Source organism: Arabidopsis lyrata, assembly GCF_000004255.2.
Source record: "Arabidopsis lyrata subsp. lyrata unplaced genomic scaffold ARALYscaffold_4, whole genome shotgun sequence".
NCBI lineage: Eukaryota > Viridiplantae > Streptophyta > Magnoliopsida > Brassicales > Brassicaceae > Arabidopsis > Arabidopsis lyrata.
In genome coordinates, this window is record NW_003302552.1 from 485370 (window position 1) to 507343 (window position 21974).

The window sequence follows — 21974 nt, forward strand, 5'->3', positions numbered from 1 at the left end:
ACATTACCATCAACATCAAATCTCTTGTTAACGTTCTCTTGAAATCCATCTTGCACCAGATTCTTGTTCATCGCCACAACTTCTAGTGTTTCCAACTTTAATTCCCTAAGTTCACCACTCTTCAAAATCTCAGAATTAGCAATTGGTACCTGAAATTGTGGAATCGATTCTTCCTCCAAGAGTGCCAAATTCATGTCTGCAGTTGCCCCATGATTCACTGTTCTTTGCTCAGTTTCACTCGATTCTGTGGCAACCTCAGTTTCAACCAATTCTTTGTCATGAGACATTTGATCGTCATCACAATCTATCATCAGAATTCCTGAATTCTTGTGATGCAGATGGTGATCCGGAGTCTCCGGTTCATCGCAGAACATACAAAGTCCCTTGAACCATCTCTCGTTAAACTCTTCCCATGAAATTCTCCGATGAAGCTTTTTTATTCGCAAACCCAACGTCTCCGCCGCTTCACGAACGACAGTTTCTTCCATCTTCGTCAAAGCTCTTGTTTCCTCCATTGATTCCGAGAATCGTAAGGCTCTGATACCTTTGATAAAGAAAAACCACCAATGCTTAATTCAAATCGTAACCGGAACCAAAATCGAACTAACGTTCATAAAACGCGAGTCGATATCTCAAATGACGAAGATCTAACGGAGAGATCTCGATCTAGATGAGTACAACACCATAATCTCAGAACAAACTAAGAAGAAGAAGAAGAGATACAACTAAAAATGATTTCTGTGGTTATGTTTTGCAAATGATCGATGATTCTCTATGTAGCTCCAATTCATCTCCACGTCAGCTGCCAACGCATCATTCACGCCTCCACCAATCATCTTCCTCTATTCTTCCACGTCAGCTACTCTTTATTTTCCCTATAACACTAACGCTTCTTCTCTCTCCATATGACATTTTCACATACACGCCAAAAATTTCCGAGAAATAGAGGGAAAGTCAGCTTTTTTTTTGCTCTTTTCTGATTTGTCTCCAGAATTTTTACCATATTCTCCGCTTTCACTCAAATCTTTTACAGAAATCAGTGAGCTCTCACTTATATAAATTATAGTTTTAGTTCCAACACAAATTCTCTCTCTGTTTCGTGTGTCTCTTGCTCTCAACTTATGAGTAGTACCAAACCCTAGAATTTCACATTGCTTCTGTGTCACTCTTTAAAATTTCTGAAGGATTTAATCACAAAACGTAAAAGGGTTTTCGCATTTTGTGGAATCACATTGCTTCTCTCAGTCTCCAATTTCTTTGACCCGGAAAGATTGTTTTTTTTCTCTTTGTGCTTTTGTAAAATTTGGGATTTTTTTCGGAGTTTTTATTTTTAGTTATTGAAAATAAAATTCCCAAGGCATAGACTCAGTGGTTGTTCTCCTTCTCCCCTTTTATCTAAAGTGAGTGCGCATTTCTTGTAATGGGAGTGCAACCGTCTGGATCCATTATCCGGGTCGGGTCAGACCCGTTCATGTTCTATGAGCTGAAGTATCTGTAAAAAGAGAAACTTTTTTTCTGTTTCTGTGATCTGATCGGACTTGTGAATCATGAACACTGGAGGTCGACTTATTGCTGGGTCTCACAATAGAAACGAATTCGTTCTCATTAACGCCGACGAGACTGCCAGAGTAAGATTTCTCAATTTTTGTTTGTTTGGATAATAAAACCAAGAAATGTATCTTCTGTTTGGCTCGATCCGGGGTTTGGAGATTGAATCTGCGTTTTCTAAAACACAAGTCTTTATTGGAAATTCACCTGTTTTTTTGGTTCCAAGTTTTGCATGAATCATACGTGTCGGAAATGATCAATGAGACAAAAGTGAGTGTCAGTTTCAGACTCATCTCCATGCGGTTTGTCAGCTTGTTGTATCTATTTATCCTGAGTATTGAAATTCGTTTGTCATTTGATGTTGATTCCAAGAAGTTGCATTTATACTAAAGTATTGTTGAGTCTGAATTCTGTAATTCATGGAAAGAAGTTTAAAACTTTATAAAATTTGTAATAGATTGGTATCAGGAGCTTTGTTAAAATAGTATAATTAGGTTGATCTAGTTAACTTACTATGAATGTGGCATTCATGTGTACAGATACGATCAGTGCAAGAACTGAGTGGACAAACTTGTAAAATCTGTAGAGATGAGATTGAGTTAACAGAGAATGGTGAGCCATTTATCGCTTGCAACGAATGCGCATTCCCTGTGTGTAGACCGTGCTATGAGTATGAAAGAAAAGAAGGAAATCAAGCTTGTCCTCAATGCAGAACCCGATACAAGCGTATTAAAGGCGAGACATATTTAATCTCTGTGTTTTCATCCCACTTGCTTTGAGAGCAGAGAAGTGGGTGAGTGTGTTGATTCATTATTAATGCTGCAGGTAGTCCAAGGGTTGAAGGGGATGAAGAAGATGATGACATTGATGATCTGGAGTATGAGTTTTATGGAATGGATCCCGAACATGTTGCTGAAGCCGCACTCTCTATGCGTCTTAACACTGGTCGTGGTACTAACGAAGTGTCACACTTGTATCCAGCTCCAGAGGAGTCTCAGGTTCCTCTTTTGACGTATTGTGATGAGGTCAGACTTCATTCCTAAAATCCACATGATCGATTTTCTGTGTACATTGTCGAAATCCCACGATGTCATGATTCATTTAATATACATGTTTCAGGATGCTGATATGTATTCGGATAGACATGCTCTTATCGTGCCCCCATCTATGGATTTGGGGAACAGAGTCCATCATGTGCCATTTACAGATTCTTTTGCATCTAGTATGTGTTACTAATAAACTCTATCTCAATTACATCGTTTTATACAAAGTTGCCTCATGATGATGAAACCTATATGTTGTTACAGTACAAACAAGACCCATGGTTCCTCAGAAGGATCTTGCAGTTTATGGATATGGAAGTGTTGCATGGAAAGACCGTATGGAAGTATGGAAGAATAGACAAGTAGAAAAGCTTCAAGTCTTTAAGAATGTAGGAGGAATTGATGGCAATGGCGATGGTGATGGCTTCATTGTTGACGAGCTCGATAATCCCGAGCTACCTATGTAAGTTGAAACTTTTACTCCATATTTCTAAGTAAAGAGTTTTCTGTTCCCTTAACGTTTCTTTGACATGGTTCAGGATGGATGAAGGAAGACAGCCTCTGTCACGAAAGCTACCCATTCGTTCGAGCAGAATAAATCCTTATAGGATGTTGATTTTCTGTCGGCTAGCCATTCTTGGTTTGTTCTTCCATTATAGGATTCTCCATCCGGTGAATGATGCATTCGGCTTGTGGTTAACATCGGTTATATGCGAAATATGGTTTGCTGTGTCTTGGATTCTCGATCAGTTTCCGAAGTGGTATCCCATCGAAAGAGAAACATATCTTGACAGGCTTTCTCTCAGGTATGAGAAGGAAGGGAAGCAATCAGAGTTAGCACCTGTCGATGTCTTTGTTAGTACTGTGGATCCATTGAAAGAGCCTCCCCTGATTACAGCAAATACAGTTCTGTCTATTCTCGCTGTTGATTATCCGGTTGAGAAAGTTGCATGTTATGTATCAGATGATGGTGCTGCAATGCTTACATTTGAAGCTCTCTCTTACACAGCCGAGTTTGCAAGAAAATGGGTTCCTTTCTGTAAGAAGTTCAACATCGAGCCACGCGCTCCTGAATGGTATTTTTCACAGAAGATGGATTACTTGAAGCATAAAGTCCATCCCGCTTTTGTTAGGGAACGCCGTGCCATGAAGGTTTGTCGTTTTATCCTTAAAAAAAGGATCGATTCGGATTTGAACCAAAGCTTGATTCTTTTTGTCCCTTTTTTGGTGGTGAATTGTTGCAGAGAGACTATGAGGAATTCAAAGTAAAGATAAATGCATTGGTTTCTGTAGCACAGAAAGTTCCTGAGGATGGTTGGGCAATGCAAGATGGAACTCCTTGGCCTGGAAACAATGTCCGGGACCATCCTGGAATGATTCAGGTAATGGCTATGTCCTTGTGATGATTCTCCGTATGTCCTAGACTGAAGCCTAATTAGAGAATTTTGTGATGGAAGGTTTTCTTGGGACACAGTGGAGTTTGTGATATGGATGGAAATGAGTTACCTCGTTTGGTGTATGTTTCTCGTGAGAAGCGACCGGGATTTGATCACCATAAGAAGGCTGGAGCTATGAATTCCTTGGTTAGAATCTGTTTCTTTTCATTGCTCTCTCTTTTGATTTCCCAAATTCCGTAAAACTAAACTCATCAACTTTTCTTGAAGATCCGGGTCTCTGCTGTTCTCTCAAATGCTCCTTACCTTCTTAATGTGGACTGTGATCACTACATCAACAACAGCAAGGCAATTAGAGAAGCTATGTGTTTCATGATGGACCCGCAATCCGGAAAGAAAATCTGTTATGTTCAGTTTCCTCAGAGGTTTGATGGGATTGATAGACACGATCGATACTCAAACCGCAATGTGGTTTTCTTCGATGTACGACTTCTCTGAATTTGTTTTTGCTTTGTTCTATTTATGTTACTGCTACCCTTCTCATTGGTGTCTCTATGATTATAAACAGATCAACATGAAAGGTTTAGATGGCATACAAGGACCGATATATGTAGGGACAGGGTGTGTCTTCAGAAGACAAGCACTTTATGGATTTGATGCACCAAAGAAGAAGAAACCACAAGGTAGAACCTGCAACTGTTGGCCAAAGTGGTGTTGTTTGTGTTGCGGTCTGAGAAAGAAGAAGACAGCTAAGGCCAAAGATAACAAAAGAAAGAAGCCTAGAGAGACCTTAAAACAGATACATGCTCTCGAGCACATCGAGGAAGGCCTCCAAGGTAATTCATAATAATAAATAACATGTTTTGCTTATAGAGTAAAATATCTTGATGTCATCCTCATTTGGTTGATGATGTGGTTTTAATTTTGTAGTGTCAAATGTTGAGAATAACTCTGAGACAGCCCAACTGAAACTGGAGAAGAAATTTGGTCAATCACCGGTTTTTGTAGCTTCTACTCTTCTGCTAAATGGTGGAGTGCCTAGCAATGTGAACCCAGCATCTTTATTGAGAGAATCCATTCAAGTTATTAGCTGTGGATACGAAGAGAAAACCGAATGGGGAAAAGAGGTAAGCAGAGCTATAACTACTCTATTATCTTCTCTGCACTTACTGTGATAGCTTATTATGCTTCACTACACAGATTGGGTGGATATATGGCTCGGTCACTGAGGATATCTTGACGGGTTTCAAGATGCATTGCCACGGATGGAGATCTGTGTATTGTATGCCAAAGCGAGCGGCTTTCAAAGGTTCTGCTCCGATTAACTTGTCAGATCGTCTTCATCAAGTTCTACGTTGGGCACTTGGTTCTGTAGAGATTTTCTTGAGCAGGCATTGCCCGATTTGGTATGGTTATGGCGGCGGGTTAAAATGGTTGGAAAGATTCTCGTACATTAACTCTGTTGTCTATCCTTGGACATCCCTCCCGTTGCTTGTCTACTGCTCACTTCCAGCCATTTGTTTACTCACCGGAAAATTCATCGTCCCTGAGGTAAACTAGCGGCCTTGTAGATAGTTTTGGAATCAAAAGATCAAATCTTTATAGTTTTTAGAATCAAAATATTGAATCTTGAAATCCAAAGATCAAAACTTTGACGATGTTTCATTGATTTGTTACTTTTGACAGATAAGTAACTACGCGGGTATTCTCTTCATGCTAATGTTCATGTCCATTGCGGTAACTGGTATACTCGAAATGCAATGGGGCAAAGTAGGAATCGACGATTGGTGGAGAAACGAGCAGTTTTGGGTCATTGGAGGAGTCTCTTCTCATCTATTTGCTCTGTTTCAAGGTTTACTCAAAGTTCTTGCAGGAGTCAACACAAACTTCACAGTCACATCAAAAGCAGCAGATGATGGAGAGTTCTCAGAGCTTTACATCTTCAAATGGACATCCTTGTTGATTCCTCCGACTACTCTACTGATCATTAACATCGTCGGAGTCATTGTCGGAGTTTCAGATGCGATCAATAACGGGTATGACTCTTGGGGACCGCTTTTCGGGAGATTATTCTTTGCGCTTTGGGTGATTGTTCATTTGTATCCATTCCTCAAAGGGTTGCTTGGGAAACAAGATAGAGTACCAACCATTATATTGGTTTGGTCGATTCTTCTTGCTTCGATCTTGACTCTCTTGTGGGTTAGAGTCAATCCGTTTGTGTCCAAAGACGGACCGGTCTTGGAGATTTGTGGTCTTAACTGTTTAAATTGAGGACAACTAGGTTTCTTTCTTTATAATAATAAGAAGAAAAAAAAGCTGCGGTGTCTTTCATGGTTAAAGATCGGAGATTCATGAAGAATACGAAACGGAGTTTTAACAATGGAAGAAGCCATATGATGATGATGATGATGATGATGATGATAATGATGGCGATGATGGGTGATGTGTGCTCTTTAAGTGGTGGGTAATGTGTAGACATAAAGAGCTCTGTGCAGTTTTTACGTGTTACGTTTTCTTTCAAGTCTTTTCTTCATTAATTCTTTTATTTCATTGTAATAAATAATTAGTTTTTTTTTCCAAATCTTTGTTAGTGTAACAAGTTATGGCCTGTCATGGTAATTAGGCCTGGGCACGAAGAGGATATCCGGAAAATTTGGGATATTCGTTATTCGATTCGTTTCAACCGAATACTTGATTTTGTGATTTGCTTTGATCCGAAAATTATTCCGAATATCCGGATTTTTTTTGTGATATTTGCGGATATCCGGTTCGATACTTCTGCACCTATTAAAACTCTAAAATGCTAAGTGCTCGCGTGTAAAAACTACAAAGAAAAAGATAAAATTGGGAAAAGGAAATCGTTGCAGGATTCCAACTTCTTATTTTTAAAGGATATTGATTTTTTTTAATAAATTCTACTTCACTAATAAAAACTATTAAATTGTGTAACAAACACAGGTCCGAAGGATAAAAATTTGAGTTTACAAATACAAGTAAAAAACATATATTATGATATGCATATGAATATATATATATATATATATATATATATATATCAAAAAATACGGATCGAAGCGGATATCTGACTTTTTAAAAAATAATATTTGTTATTTGCTCCGGTTTTTACGAATACTAGGTTTTCCTATTTGCTTTGCTCCAAAATTTTACGGATATTCGGATTTTTCGAATCGAATCGAAACGAATACCGAGTCGAAGCGGATCTAACGAATATTTTGCCCAGGCCTAATGGTAATCATAGTAAGTTAATCCTAAAAGTAGGCTGCAAATGGTTGACACAAAATACCTAGTTGAAAGACATTCAACTAATTTTTCACCATTTGAGATGAAAGAATTGAAAAAAAGATTTAACCCATTCAACTTAAAAATCTGAAAAATTGAACAAATTCTACAACAAAAATGTTCAACTATTCAACTACAATTTTGCAGATGAATAGATTAAATGATTTTCAATCCAATATTTTCCAATTAAATATATTCAACCCATTCAACTTAAAACAACCAATATTTTCCAATTTAATATTTTCAATCCAATATTTTAAGTTATTTCTTAACCTCTTGTTTAATTTTTTTAAAAGTCTTTTGGTCTACTGGATCAAAGTTAAATACTTTCACAGTTTCACATTAGATTTGGTGTGTTTGAATTCCGTCTACATTATAATACTTTTGGTTACAATTTTTTTTAGCGTATTGTAGAAAGAACCGTCCGTTGTAATTTTACAACTTCATTACGCGTAAAACCATATATCATTAGTATATTTTGATGTTGGTGTAAATAGATGTTTTTGTTGTTTTTTTTTTGTTTTTTTTTGTTTTTGATAATTCAGGGGAATCTCAGACCTATGGAGGGGCACAGACTAATCCTCTGGGGGAGGTGCAGCCCACATATAGATTTTCTCTCCGGGTATGCAAATGGGCCGAAAACAAAAGCCCATATCCATAAGGCCAAGTGGAGATCTAATAATTGCGCGCTTGCGGGGAATCCATCCATGGCCTAGACCAACATGGCAACTCCTCCACAAGTGGCAACCACTAGACCAAGAACACTTGGTTATGTTTTTATTGTTTTCTGTTGTAAAATTGTTTTCTAAATCGTTCATTGTGATCATATAGTATTACAACATGTAGTTAGAAATTCGTTTTGTTTAACGTTAAATCATCATCATTTGTAACAAGATACGGTCAAATATCGTATTGGCAAAGACGTATAAATGTTTTTTCTACAGATACCACAAAAGAGTTTCCTTCAACTAATGGGATTGTAACACGTGGATTCAGGGACCCACTTAGGTGACAGTCCCATATTTGGAATCGGAATTTGGCTTACGTGGAACCCACCGAAATCGTGTAATAGAAGTCAAACGCATCTATATCTGTGTTTAAGCTAAAAGTAAACCTCATTGAAGAAGTAACATAGGAAAGCTTTCATAGCCGTTGGATCAACCAGACAAAACTTCATCTAGAGACTATAACTTTCAACGGATCAGATTCTAGATATACGATACACACGGTTGCACTAGATCAGCACCTTTCTTTAAATAAAATTAAATAATATCAGAAGACACGTTCTTCTTCTTACGAAACCGACTTTGTAGTTTCTCTCTTTTTTCCATTACACAAAAACGAAAAAACGACAAGACAAAAACAAATAACAAAATCTTTTAAATAAATATAAATCGACTCTCGCGTTTGTTTAACTTCTTGTTTATTTTTCTTACAGATTAATTAATTTCTCTACATGAACGATCCAATGGGAGAAACAGGATTTTCTAGAGAATCGGCGCCGGAGATGGTGTTCTCGGAGACGGATATGGCCGCGGCTGAGCAGCTTATGCAGCTAAGCGAAGAAGAGACGGTGAGCTGTAGCAGCAGCACCGGCGGAGATTGTGGCGGCGGAGGCGGAGACAAGACAAAGCATGAATATGTTAGCTCGAGAATCGGACACGAGCAAAACGACGGCGTACGAGGAAACTCTATTCTTGGTGTGGAGAGGAAGAGGAAGAGGGCGGTGATGAAGGAAAAGAAGTTTCGATCCCTCGAGAGTATTTACAAAGCAACGAAGGAGATTAGGGATTAATGGAGGAAAGGGATCGGAGATGGTTAATTATCGCTTCTTAATTACTTTTGTTAATCGTTGTTAGTAACCTGTTCAATGGGCTTCTTTGTGTGTATATGTTTAGTCCTTAATCTAACGTTGGAGCTGGAGAATTTGTGATAATAGTTTTTGGAGATTTTCAGATTACAATTGTAAATATTTTGGTTCACATATGAGACGTGGTACTGTTTTTTGTCCTTCATTAGGCATTTCGTTGCAAAAATTAAACAATTTTACTTTGGTTTTGATGAAAAGATCTTGGATCTGATAGTACATTCAAATTTTTTTCGTAATATTTAAAAATTTATTTACGTGCAAATGATTTCGTTTTGAATTTTAAATTTTGAGTTCTATGATGTGCCAACTGCCAACTGAGATCAATATTTTTTACCATTTCAAAAGTTTATAATGTTGTTCTACAACAAACCAGCACATGCACCACAAAATATCTTAAAATTTTGGTGATAATTTTTTTACTTATTGCAGTAAAAATTAAATCACATGATCACATCTTTTATTATTTGATGTTCAGTGAACTCGGGTCAGGAGTCTTCTTCGTGAACTTCTCGTTGAAAGCTTCATCTTCTTAATTATCTTGGAGACATGGAGTCATCTTCTGATTCTTGTAGCTTGTATTATGGTTTTTGTTATATCTTGATAAACGTGTAAAGAGAGGCCGAGAGTGAGTAAGAAACTGTTGTAAACATTCAGTTGATCGAGTGGGATGTTTGTGACACACAACGTACCCTTGAGTAGGTGTTGGAGCACAACTTTTCTCAAGGATAGTCAAATTTGTAAAAGAAAAGTATATTAAGGCAAGCAATGCAAGTCGCACAAGAAGATTCTATTGAAGTCTCGATTCTTGTAACATCGAGTCATCAAGGTTTCTTAGTGTATCAAGGATTTCATCGCGATGTATCTTTTTTTGCAATCATGTCTTGAACATCCAGACGGTTTTGGCAGCATAAGTGATTTTATTCATCATTTCCATCACAAACCGTGTTTGCCTCAACATTCTACATGTAGGTTGCAGTGCAACCGTTGCACTATCTGCTAATGCCTTCCACAAAAAACCTAGGCAAAAGAAATTAATTATTCACGTTTACTAGCATGGAGTTTAGAGGTTCCATCACACTGATTTTACAGGAAATGAAGTAAAATCTTTTTGTTATCTTGATTGACATCTACTCATCCCATATTTTTACTTGAAACTCTAAGTGGCAGGTTAAATCTACACAATGTTACATCCACAATAGGTGGAAAACCCTCACTTTCCGCATCATCCGAAAGAGATTTGGAGCTATATAGATGTTTTGACTCTTTGATATAACACTGTGGAAGTCAAAACATCCTAGCTCCTCGTCTAAGAACTTCCATGCAATATATCTCTTCATCATTCTTTCTTGTCTTCAACAAAGTCCAGCAAGGATCCCAAACAGTTTTGTATTATACATGCTTATGCACAATCTTATGTAGTATTAGTCTTTTTTTTTTCCTCGTCTAAAAGCCTATGAGATGCTTTGAGCCGACCATGATTATACCAGTGATTTATAGATATAAGATATGGATTTTGGAGACCATGGTGGGAAGATGGTCGGAGTTGATGTAGTCCGTGCACTACAAGAAAAACTGTCCAAAACCACAATATAGTCACAAAAAGTTTGTAGCTAGCTTATTTTAGCCACAAATCAGACACAAAACTATGTCGTGGCCAGTTAACCGTAGCTATTTAGCCACAAAAAAAACTGTGGCTAAATTGTAGCTATTAATGCCACGAATGTAATTCGTGGCTAATTTGTGGCTTGATAGCTACGGATAATCCACAAATTTGTAGTGGCTATTTCATTTTTTTTATTTTATTAAGCTAGCAACAAATTTGCCACAGATTTATCCATGGCTATACGAAACTCTAAACCCAAAGACAAGCCCTAAAACCCTAAACTCACAAAAAATAAATTAATTACTATGGTGTATAGTAATGTACCCTAAAACTAAGATGTAATAATTATGAAAAATCTTATTTTCAAAACGTAACCATAAACCTTAAATCTTAACTCTAAACCCTATACCACAAACCTGACCTAACTCCAAACTCTAAACTTTAAACCTTAAATTTTTAATCATAGAAATTAAATCATAAACCATAAAATGAAATTATAACCATTATATATATGCATAAAAATAATATTTAAAATTATTTACATAGGTACTTTACATAAAATACTTCTAGAAATTATTTCCTTTTAAATTTAAATCTCTAAACAAACAATTCTATTATTACATATATTCAAAATTAAAATTCCAATTCCAAATTACTAAAACTCAAGTTTGAAACCTTGTATTATAAAGTCAAAACCTTTAACTTAATAATACACATACTTAAAAAATAAATCAAAACTGTAAAACCAAAATTTACCAAAACAAAGAAGTGAAGACTTCTTATTGGGTAATCCATAGGGACAAGGATTAGACTTTGTCTTATTATCTACCATTGATTAGATTAAATCCAACGGATGAAATCTTTTCTTTCTTTTCTCTTTTGTTGGTCAAAAGTTCTCCTCTTTCTTCTCTTTCTCTTTCTCCTTCTCCTTCTCCTTCTCCTTCGTTCACTTCATTAGATCCCAGCAGCGACAAGCGAGACCATTGCAGCAAGCAACGAATAAGATTTTCTAGTGTGTTTTTGGAGAAGCTGAGAACTCACTTCAAAAACATCAAAGAGAAGTATCAAACAAACATTATGATTACAAGATCTACGGTAAGATGTTATTCAAAGATTTTTTTTTCCTACAATCTAACTCGTAGATAAGTAAACTAACCTATTGCTTCTTCTTCTTAGGCCGTATGGGCAGTTTTTAAGGCTGGATCTGGGCTGAGCCATTGTAGCTATCTAAAGTCTAGATCCGTGGGGGAAATCGTCTGGCGGTTCGGTGAGTAGTGCCGCTAGTGAAGTGCCGGTTCTTCCCTTCCACAGGTTGACGCCGACGTCGAGGCTTGTCGGCGAACAGATTCTGGTTGCGGCGGCGAGGACCTCCTTTGTTGTGATTAGGGTTTTTTTTTGTTGATTTTAGGTTCCGGTTGAACCGGCATATTGTTACCGGTTCAATTCTGTAACTCTTAACCAATTAATACAAATATTCATTTTTAATTAATTAAAAATAATTTGTTTTTTTTTTGTTTTTCTTTTTTTAGTAGCTACGGAAAACCACCATATAAATTAGCTACAAATCTATATAGATAGAAATTTTGTGTGTGGTTATTCGTGGCAATCCATAGTTATTAGACACAACAAAGTTTCTGGCATTTCGTGGCTATAATAGACACAAATTTGATTGTGGTAAGTTAGTGGCTATAAGCCACAAAGTTTATTGTGACTAATTTGTGGCTACGAGTCTACGAATAGCAACGAAGAAAAATAGCTACAACGCTATAGACACAAGTTTTTTTTGTGGCTTTCCAAAGCTATAATAAAAAAAGCCACGGAATTTGGGGCATAGATACAAAAAAATTTGTAGCTATAGACAGTTTTTCTTGTAGTGGTGATCCAAATACTGAAATTTATGTTGATGCTTAGAACTTTAGTGATGATAATGAGTGATGTCAATGAAGATCCTACAACACCAGTCACTAGAGAAAAAGAGAATTAAAACAAAAAGACTTTGATTTGAACAAAAGATAGTATTTTTGGACCATGAATTCAACTAAAAAATTAGCTTGATTAAAAGAGAATTTATCAAAATGACATTTTTTTTTTGAAGAGAGTAGAAGATGCATGTCCTTTTCTTTAAGATAGTTTTATTCTTAACTCAACACTTAAGAATCCAAAAATTCTCTAAAAATGCGTTGCCTATAAAGTGTGTGGCAACTGCATACTTCTTAATCAATATAGCTTTGTCTCTGATCCGTCCCTAATGATGTCAATAGAGATTTATATGTTAAGTTTTATGGGCTTTGCCTATGTCCCTTATATACTACTCAAGTCCTTTGCCATCTTTCCAATGTGAGATCTTTCTCCACACGTTTTCCTTTCAAGATAATGGTTATTCTAGCCATTTATCTAAACAAAATCTATCACGTTGCCTCAAGATAATGCTTTTCTAGCTATCTTGATAGACTTGAGCCTTGTTTTAGACCATCAACTAGTGGGAGTGATCGGGCCATTTTTCTGGACCGGATTAGACAGGCAAGCGTGTGTTCGGGCTCTGATACTATATTAAAAGAAGAGGTGCGTTGAAGTCTATTTTCGAGAACTTAAACCAACTTATTACTGGTACAGTAAGAGAGAGTGAGAGGGTACCGGATTAGCGGAGATTAGAGGCCGAGGAGGAACATGGAGTTTGGAGGCGGCGTTCTTGGGATCTAATTGGAAGAAGAAGGAAGAAATGAGAGAGATTTAAGTGTGGCGGTCGGAGGTACGACAGACATAACTAATAAAAGAAACAAGCGTCATCGGCTTATCGACGTATATGACAAGATCGAGAGAGTCGGCGGCTTATCGACATAGACGGCCAGATTGATGGAGACGGCGAATGGTCGGAGCTGCTAAAGAACGAAGAGAGACTACTAGAAGAAGCGATACATTCGACACCTTTTATGATGATCGTATCGTCTGGACAATTCACCCAGGCATTACGACAAAGACGAGAGTAAGATTCCAAAAAATAGATTATGACGATGATGTTATATTCATCTTTAACACTATACGAGATCTTTCCATTTGCATTGAGCAAATTGGATGAGTGGACATTTTTGAGCTTAATCGACACCATTTTGAGCTATAGCCGAGGGTAGGAATCAAAGAGTAGGTCCACCAGTGTCGTCTGGTCAGATTCGTGGCTTGTGTGCTCATGACCATACTTCAACTTCTATTGAGGGTGATAAACGGTGTGCTCAAGACCATAAACGGGGTAAGTGTCAGGCTTCAGAATTGAAGGCTGGAATTGAAGGCTGCTACATAGGCTGACCAGCTAGGTGAGGTTGAAGTGGCCGAGTAGCTTCAAGACCATACTTCAACTTCTGCTGCAAGAAGCAGACTTCAAATGGCATAGTACCATGGTGAGATTCGGGGCCTGTGTGCTCAGGACCATAAGAGGGGTAAGGATAAGGCTGAAGAGGTTGATAAACTAAGAGCTTTGGTAAACTCATCGCAAGGAAGGTTGGACTCAAAGAGCATGTCAGAGGCAGAATTATAAAACATTCTTTTCAGATTTGACAACGGACTTAACATCGGAGTCTATCGTTGATAAACGATAATTTTTTTTTTTTTGTAGAGTGTGAGGTTTTAATCTCCTTAAAACTCAAGACTTGCAAAGTGACAACCAAGGAAATAACGTTTTCGGAGATGTTTGTACAGAGAAATGAAGAAACAGATATATGAGTGTGAAGATAATGCAAATCAAAAGAAAGTAAATGGCACAAGAGAGGTAACGAGTTCAGCTAACCAAAGTGATATAGCATACATATTGCTGAGAATAAATCTTGGAATCCACTAGAACTTGAGATTACAAAGATGTTCTTGAGAGATTTTATATTTAGAACTTTCTTAGCTCCGTTAATATCTCTTTATCATCTCTTCTCTCTTGTGCTTTTCATTAGAGAAAAAAAAAGTTAAAAAATTTTAAATAGAAAAAAGATAGTTTTTTTTTTTCACCATGTACTCAACTAAAGAATCGGCTTCCCTCAAAGAAAATTTATCAAAATGACAACTACTTTTTAATGTTTTTTTTATTACATAAATATTTTGGAAACTAGAGTGGTTTTAGATTTCTTAGGATATACGATTTCTACAATATTTGTACAAATTTTTTAAATAACTTGAGGCGATCCACTTAAAAAAAAAAACTTATATTCAAGATGCAAATTATTTTGCACGAATGTTAGACTTCAACATTGAATAAAATTTTATAATGTCTAAACAAGAAAAATTCATAGCTTCAACAATCTCATTTAAAAAAATATTCAAAGACACATCAACTTCATGGGCCTGTTCCACATTTAACCATAACAAAATTTGAAATAATCTACCCGCCACTTGAAAAAAGCCCAATGGCTCCTTCTCCTAGAAGCTGGCGGGAAAATCCCAAATCTTTTCCCGGGAAAGTCGATAAAAAATTTCGGCCATTAAAGGACAAAATCACAAGAAAGTAGAAACCCTAGACATTTTGAAAACCGAAACCCCAAAAACCCCTTTGACGCCTCCTCCTTATCTCTTTATAAAAAACCATTTCTTTCCTGCAACATCGTTGCGCATCATCTGTTCGATAAAATTCCTCTGAGAGAGATTTGTTTCCTTCTGACAAAGAAATATGTATGTAGTGAAGCGTGACGGAAGACAGGAGACTGTTCATTTCGATAAGATTACTGCGAGGCTTAAGAAACTTAGCTATGGGCTTAGTAGTGACCATTGTGACCCTGTCCTCGTTGCTCAGAAGGTTTGTGCTGGTGTCTATAAGGGAGTCACTACGAGTCAACTTGATGAATTGGCTGCTGAAACTGCTGCTGCTATGACTTGTAACCATCCTGATTATGCATCTGTGAGTATCTCTCTTCGTTTTCCTTTCTGGGTATTGCTCGATTTTGATAGGAGAGATAATTTACATGTTTTCTGTGTTTCTATGTCAGCTTGCTGCTAGGATTGCTGTGTCAAATCTTCACAAGAACACTAAGAAGTCATTTTCTGAGACGTGAGTGTTGAGTTCTTTCTTAGTGGGTATTGTGTAATAGATTTGAGTTTAAGTTTCTTATGAGTTGACTTCAATGGATGGTGTGGTGTTTTGCAGGATTAAGGATATGTTCAATCATGTCAATGATAGATCTGGACTAAAGTCTCCTCTAATAGCTGATGATGTATTTGACATAATTATGCAGGTAAAGAAAAGCTTGTGTTAGGCTCTCAATTTGATCTGTTTCTTGTTGTGATATATGTGTATCACTGACTTGTGCTTTCCTTTTGTTTCTTCAGAACGCTGCTCGTTTGGACAGTGAAATCATCTATGACCGTGATTTCGAATATGATTACTTTGGATTTAAAACTCTTGAGAGATCGTACCTCTTGAAAGTCCAAGGGACAGTTGTTGAAAGGCCTCAACACATGCTGATGAGGGTTGCTGTTGGTATCCACAAGGACGATATTGATTCCGCAATCCAAACTTACCATTTGATGTCTCAGAGATGGTTCACTCATGCATCTCCTACTCTCTTCAACGCAGGAACTCCAAGGCCTCAAGTAAATACCTATCTATTGATATTTATGTATATCTATATAAGGGGTTTTACGTTAATATTTGTCTTTGCTGATCTGCTAGTGAAAATAATTGAATTTGCAGTTAAGCAGCTGCTTTCTAGTCTGCATGAAAGATGATAGCATTGAGGGCATTTACGAAACACTCAAAGAATGTGCTGTTATAAGCAAATCTGCCGGAGGTATCGGTGTTTCGGTTCATAATATCCGTGCAACTGGAAGCTACATTCGTGGCACAAATGGAACATCTAATGGTATTGTTCCTATGCTGCGTGTATTCAATGATACTGCTCGTTATGTTGACCAAGGAGGAGGCAAGAGAAAGGGTACATATCAGCACTTTGTACTACTAGCGTAATCATCTGTGCAGCATATGGTCTCCAGTGTATCTGATGTATTTTTTTTGTAATTGGAGAAGGAGCCTTTGCTGTATACCTGGAGCCATGGCATGCTGATGTCTTTGAGTTTCTGGAGCTGCGGAAGAACCATGGGAAGGTACAGTCATACCTAGATAATTCACCATGTATTTTCCCTAAATGTAATTTCCAATTGAGGCTGATACAACCTCTTAATACATTTTGTCCCTTTGCAGGAAGAACACAGGGCTAGAGACTTGTTCTATGCTCTCTGGGTTCCAGATCTTTTCATGGAGAGGGTCCAGAGTAATGGACAGTGGTCACTGTTTTGTCCTAACGAAGCTCCAGGTTTGGCAGATTGCTGGGGAGCTGAATTTGAGACACTGTACACGAAGTATGAAAGAGAGGTGGATCCCTATTTCATCCATGTATATGCTGCTTCTTTAGTAACTCAAATTCCTGTTATCTCAATAACAGTTATGTTTGTTCATATCTTCAGGGAAAGGCCAAAAAGGTTGTCCAGGCGCAGCAGCTTTGGTATGAAATATTGACATCCCAGGTAGAAACAGGAACACCATACATGCTTTTCAAGGTAAGTAACAGTCATCATTCTGTAGCTAAGCGTTATGGCCTTATAGTCACTGGTTCTTACTCCAAATTTTGATACTCTTACATTATAGGATTCATGCAACAGAAAAAGTAATCAGCAAAATCTGGGTACCATAAAGTCGTCCAATTTATGCACTGAAATCATCGAGTACACTAGTCCAACAGAAACTGCTGTGTGCAATCTTGCATCTATTGCTTTACCCAGATTTGTAAGGGAGAAGGTGAGAGGGAGACTGGTTTTTTTAAATTTGCGTTCTCTTTGTCACTCAATGTATAGCTCTAACATTCTTCATCTCACAACAGGGTGTCCCATTAGACTCTCATCCATCTAAGCTCGCTGGCAGTCTGGGCTCAAAGAATCGGTACTTTGATTTTGACAAGTTAGCAGAGGTCAGATACTAAGCACTCGCCTTATTTGACCTGAAATCTGAATCTCAAGGAATTATCTCTGGAGATTTTTCCCTATGTGTGATGTGATGTTGACTTTTTAATTTTCCTGTGTGGCCAGGTGACTGCTACTGTTACTCTTAATCTCAATAAGATAATAGATGTGAATTACTATCCTGTGGAGACTGCAAAAACTTCAAACATGCGACACAGACCTATTGGTATCGGTGTACAAGGCCTTGCAGATGCATTTATCCTCCTTGGAATGCCATTTGATTCTCCAGAGGTAGACTTGTTTTGCATTATGATCAACCTTGAAAAATAATTTTGGTCTAGCTCTGTTCTTAAGCAGTTTAATTTGTTACTCAGGCCCAACAACTGAATAAGGATATATTCGAAACCATATACTACCATGCACTCAAAGCATCTTCAGAGCTTGCTGCAAGAGTTGGCCCCTATGAAACCTACTCAGGAAGTCCCGTGAGTAAGGTATGCATCTTAACCATCAATTATTTCAATTGTTTTCACCAAACTTCATAAGGTACCATTATGGATTGTTAGGCTGACATAATCCCATGATTCTCTAGGGAATCCTTCAACCTGACATGTGGAATGTTATTCCATCAAACCGCTGGGACTGGGCTGTTCTTAGAGATATGATATCAAAGAATGGAGTGAGGAATTCTCTTTTGGTAGCACCTATGCCAACTGCTTCAACCAGTCAGATCCTCGGGAACAATGAATGTTTTGAGCCATATACATCAAACATCTACAGCCGCAGAGTCTTGAGGTGTGTGAATAAATCATCGAACAAAGTATGTTTCTGGTTTTCCCCACTTGATTCTTACTCATTGGGTTCTCTTGGTTTTTGCAGCGGTGAATTTGTAGTGGTGAATAAGCATCTTCTCCATGACTTAACTGATATGGGACTCTGGACTCCAACACTGAAAAACAAATTAATTAATGAGAATGGTTCTATAGTAAATGTTGCGGAGATACCTGATGACTTGAAGGCGATTTACAGGTATAGCTTTCACTTATTTTGTGTCTCACTCACTACTCTCTAGATACAGAGATTTGACTTGTTTCTTTTGCAAAACAACGCAGAACTGTCTGGGAAATCAAACAGAGAACAGTGGTGGACATGGCTGTTGATCGTGGATGCTACATAGATCAAAGCCAAAGCTTAAACATACACATGGACAAACCCAACTTTGCAAAACTCACTTCCTTGCACTTTTATGCTTGGACAAAGGTACAAACCTTAATCATCTAAACTCTTTTTATAATCAATCTGAAATAGTTTAGAGATTCTGAAGAGTATCTGATCCTTCACTCACCTTACAAATACTCTTAATCTCACTTATGTCGTTGTGAATCTACTTCAAGGGTCTGAAAACCGGAATGTACTACCTGCGATCGCGTGCTGCAGCTGATGCGATAAAGTTCACAGTTGACACCGCCATGCTCAAGGTAAGAAAAAAAAAAACAATGCAACACTCTTTACACTGATTCTTCTTGTGAATTCAGACATTTTACCTGTGAGTTGTTGTCGTTGGGCTTAATGTAGGAGAAGCCGAGTGTAGCAGAAGGAGACAAAGAAGTAGAAGAAGAGGATAATGAAACTAAGTTGGCGCAGATGGTATGTTCCTTGACAAACCCTGACGACTGTTTGGCCTGCGGAAGTTGAAGCTCTAATTTATATAGTTTGGGTCTTAAAAAGTTAGAAATTAAAAGCATGTCTCTTGGACGTTGTGTCTTTTTTATTTACTTACTTGCTTGTTGATCTGGGTGTATTTTGTTAATAGTTTCCTAATGCTTAATGTTGCTTGAGTTTTGTGTAATCCAATTTCATTTTTTCGTTTTTTCGTTTTTTCGTTTTTCTTGAAACAATAAGGGGGGTGTATTGAAATTAGGATTTTAGAAATTTTTGGGATTTTCTTTAAATGACCTGTTATTCAACTTGTGATTTTTAAATCACTTCCCAAATCCAATGTTATTGAAATTGAAATTTCTATAAAATCACTTGTAATCTCTTGTTATTCAATCAACAATTTGTAAAATTTATATCAAATCAACTGTTATTGAAAACATAATTTTTTTTTGAAAGAAATCCACAACACTGATTTTGGGAGACTTTGGGGGGTGTATTGGAGTAAAGATTTAGGAGGATTTTGTGGAACTTAGGAAATTTGGGATTTGAAGAGATATTGTGAATTTTTAGGATACTTTTGTTGGAATTGTTAGATTTTAATTTTAAAAAAGAAAAAATAATTTGTGATTTGGTGAGATTTTAAACAGATATTATTGAATGATTTGGTGAGATTTTCTAGAACAAAAAGGAAAAATTGGATTTCAATTAAAACGGAAGTGACGTAACTCGATCGTAGCAAAAACAAATTCCATTGATGTACCATTCCAAAGCTCAAGTCACTGAAATCACCATCAACAAGTACCAAGTGCAAAGAGCCAAACTATAACAATAAGAATTCTCTTTGCAATGTCGTTTGTGCTTTTGAAACATGTCGTTCCATTAAAAACGCTATGACGTGATGGAATTGATAAAAGATGGGAAGGCTTGCTTTGGAGAAAACATGTTGTGGTTGTGATTCTGAGATAGTTTACGCCTTTGTGTTACAACAACAATATTGAAAACTTGGACGACGAAGACACCAAGGACGACGAAGACGATGGCGTTGGCGACGACAACAAGGACGACGAAGACGATGGCGTTGGCGATGCTACCTGCGGGCTTAAAGGTGGTGGAGTTGGAGTGATTCTCGATGTATATGAGATTAGCGGCGGTACAGATCTGATGGTCGGTAGTGAGACGATCTCTCATGTTTGAAAACCCCTGTTTAGTGATGAACACGAGAAAAGTGAAAGAGAGGATTTTTTTCTGTGATTTTTTTTTTTTATAACAAATTGTTCCAAATACCACCTCTGAAGGTGTGATTTTTTTTTTTAAATGATTTTTTCTATTGCTACGATCGAGTTACGTCACTTCCGTTTTAATTGAAATCCAATTTTTCCTTTTTGTTCTAGAAAATCTCACCAAATCATTCAATAATATCTGTTTAAAATCTCACCAAATCACAAATTATTTTTTCTTTTTTAAAATTAAAATCTAACAATTCCAACAAAAGTATCCTAAAAATTCACAATATCTCTTCAAATCCCAAATTTCCTAAGTTCCACAAAATCCTCCTAAATCTTTACTCCAATACACCCCCCTAAGATTTTGTAACGAGAATATGTATAACTCTTACGGTAGATTTTAATATATTTTACTTCCCATTTATAAATATTGGATCTAACAAGGGCCAAACTGTACCAATATAGTAGATTTTAGTTTTTACTATCTATTTATAGATAAGGGTAGTTTGGTGCTACCAAAGGGTAGTAATTTGTAAGAATAAATTCTAATATTGTAAGGTTTCTCTTAAATAGATTTTCTTATCTTCAAGTAATTTGTAAGAATATATTTTGATATTGTAGATTAGTAGTTTACTTACCACATGTTTCACTTGCTTATCCTTGAAACATGAAAATATGTATTGAATGGTTAGAAAAAATGAATCTACACATATTTATGTTTAAATGCATGTGACATAAGACCCGCACTACGCACTTATGATGCTGTTATGATGATATAGAATCAATCACCAGTCTTTTTTTTCGTCGAAAGCAATCACTCAGTCTTTTAAGTATACTAGATGAAGACCTGCACTACGCACTACGTTGCGGGTTTTTCCTATTCGTATTTTATAATGTGATATATAAAAATAACTTTAACCTACGCTCGGTTGGTAAAAAATTAGTAATGTGGACAATTAATTGGTCTTATTCTAGTACTTTTGAGATATGTGCGCCAAATTTGTTCAGATAATTTAATTTGTATAGGTTGAAAAGCAATTTAAAAACTGCCTACTTAAATTCCAAGAGAGAAACTTAAGTTATGGGTAAAACTATTAAACTTCTATAAAATAAATTTAGATAAAGGGTATGAAAAAAACTGCACTTAGTGATGTATCCAAAGTCGTCTAGTGTTGGTGTTGCGTAACTTGTGAGTTCAAGATTCTAATTGTGCTTTCGAATACCATTGTATGCATCCAAAGTTATTATAATGGAGAACAAAATTAGTCATGCGAAATAGGACATCTAGCTGTAGCAACTCAAAGTTATAATCATAGAAAACAAACAACCAATTTTGTGGCAGTGATACTAAAAGAAAATTATAAAAATTAATAGTAGCATATATGTTTTAACTACATGTCAAATACATTA

General features: G+C 36.8%; 3 protein-coding genes and 1 long non-coding RNA gene across 4 annotated transcripts; all 4 read left to right on the forward strand.

Moving 5' to 3' along the window:
- The first annotated feature begins 931 nt into the window (after positions 1-931).
- On the forward strand, positions 932-6568 carry LOC9316466 (probable cellulose synthase A catalytic subunit 9 [UDP-forming]). Its single transcript, XM_002878525.2, has 13 exons — positions 932-1628; positions 2088-2283; positions 2374-2573; positions 2668-2770; positions 2856-3054; positions 3131-3743; positions 3836-3973; positions 4049-4174; positions 4256-4468; positions 4554-4821; positions 4916-5112; positions 5186-5536; positions 5672-6568. Exons 1-13 carry the CDS (start codon positions 1548-1550, stop codon positions 6254-6256), a joined length of 3270 nt encoding a protein of 1089 aa, XP_002878571.1. The 5' UTR covers positions 932-1547; the 3' UTR covers positions 6257-6568.
- Positions 6569-8366: 1798 nt separating this feature from the next.
- On the forward strand, positions 8367-9352 carry LOC9314639. Its single transcript, XM_002878526.2, has one exon. The coding sequence runs from the start codon at positions 8742-8744 to the stop codon at positions 9078-9080; it is 339 nt and encodes a 112-aa protein (XP_002878572.2). The 5' UTR covers positions 8367-8741; the 3' UTR covers positions 9081-9352.
- A 2338-nt stretch (positions 9353-11690) lies between these two features.
- On the forward strand, positions 11691-12254 carry LOC110229373. The gene is made up of 2 exons (XR_002332766.1): positions 11691-11853; positions 11935-12254. It is a non-coding gene; the product is annotated as an uncharacterized LOC110229373 (long non-coding RNA).
- A 2882-nt stretch (positions 12255-15136) lies between these two features.
- Positions 15137-19553, forward strand: LOC9314640 (ribonucleoside-diphosphate reductase large subunit). The gene is made up of 17 exons (XM_021029218.1): positions 15137-15628; positions 15717-15778; positions 15875-15962; positions 16057-16320; positions 16421-16661; positions 16754-16830; positions 16928-17098; positions 17191-17283; positions 17372-17521; positions 17604-17690; positions 17809-17973; positions 18057-18176; positions 18275-18477; positions 18562-18711; positions 18795-18942; positions 19077-19160; positions 19258-19553. The coding sequence occupies exons 1-17, from the start codon at positions 15401-15403 to the stop codon at positions 19375-19377; spliced, it is 2451 nt and encodes an 816-aa protein (XP_020884877.1). The 5' UTR covers positions 15137-15400; the 3' UTR covers positions 19378-19553.
- Positions 19554-21974: the final 2421 nt, after the last annotated feature.

Coding starts and splice junctions, on each gene's coding strand:
- LOC9316466 (XM_002878525.2), top strand. CDS start 1,548: ATGAACACTGGAGGTCGACTTATTGCTGGGTCTCACAATAGAAACGAA. Junction 3,974..4,048: donor ACCATCCTGGAATGATTCAG/GTAATGGCTATG, acceptor TTGTGATGGAAG/GTTTTCTTGGGACACAGTGG. Junction 4,822..4,915: donor CATCGAGGAAGGCCTCCAAG/GTAATTCATAAT, acceptor TTAATTTTGTAG/TGTCAAATGTTGAGAATAAC.
- LOC9314639 (XM_002878526.2), top strand. CDS start 8,742: ATGAACGATCCAATGGGAGAAACAGGATTTTCTAGAGAATCGGCGCCG.
- LOC9314640 (XM_021029218.1), top strand. CDS start 15,401: ATGTATGTAGTGAAGCGTGACGGAAGACAGGAGACTGTTCATTTCGAT. Junction 17,099..17,190: donor ACACGAAGTATGAAAGAGAG/GTGGATCCCTAT, acceptor TCATATCTTCAG/GGAAAGGCCAAAAAGGTTGT. Junction 18,943..19,076: donor ACTTTTATGCTTGGACAAAG/GTACAAACCTTA, acceptor ATCTACTTCAAG/GGTCTGAAAACCGGAATGTA.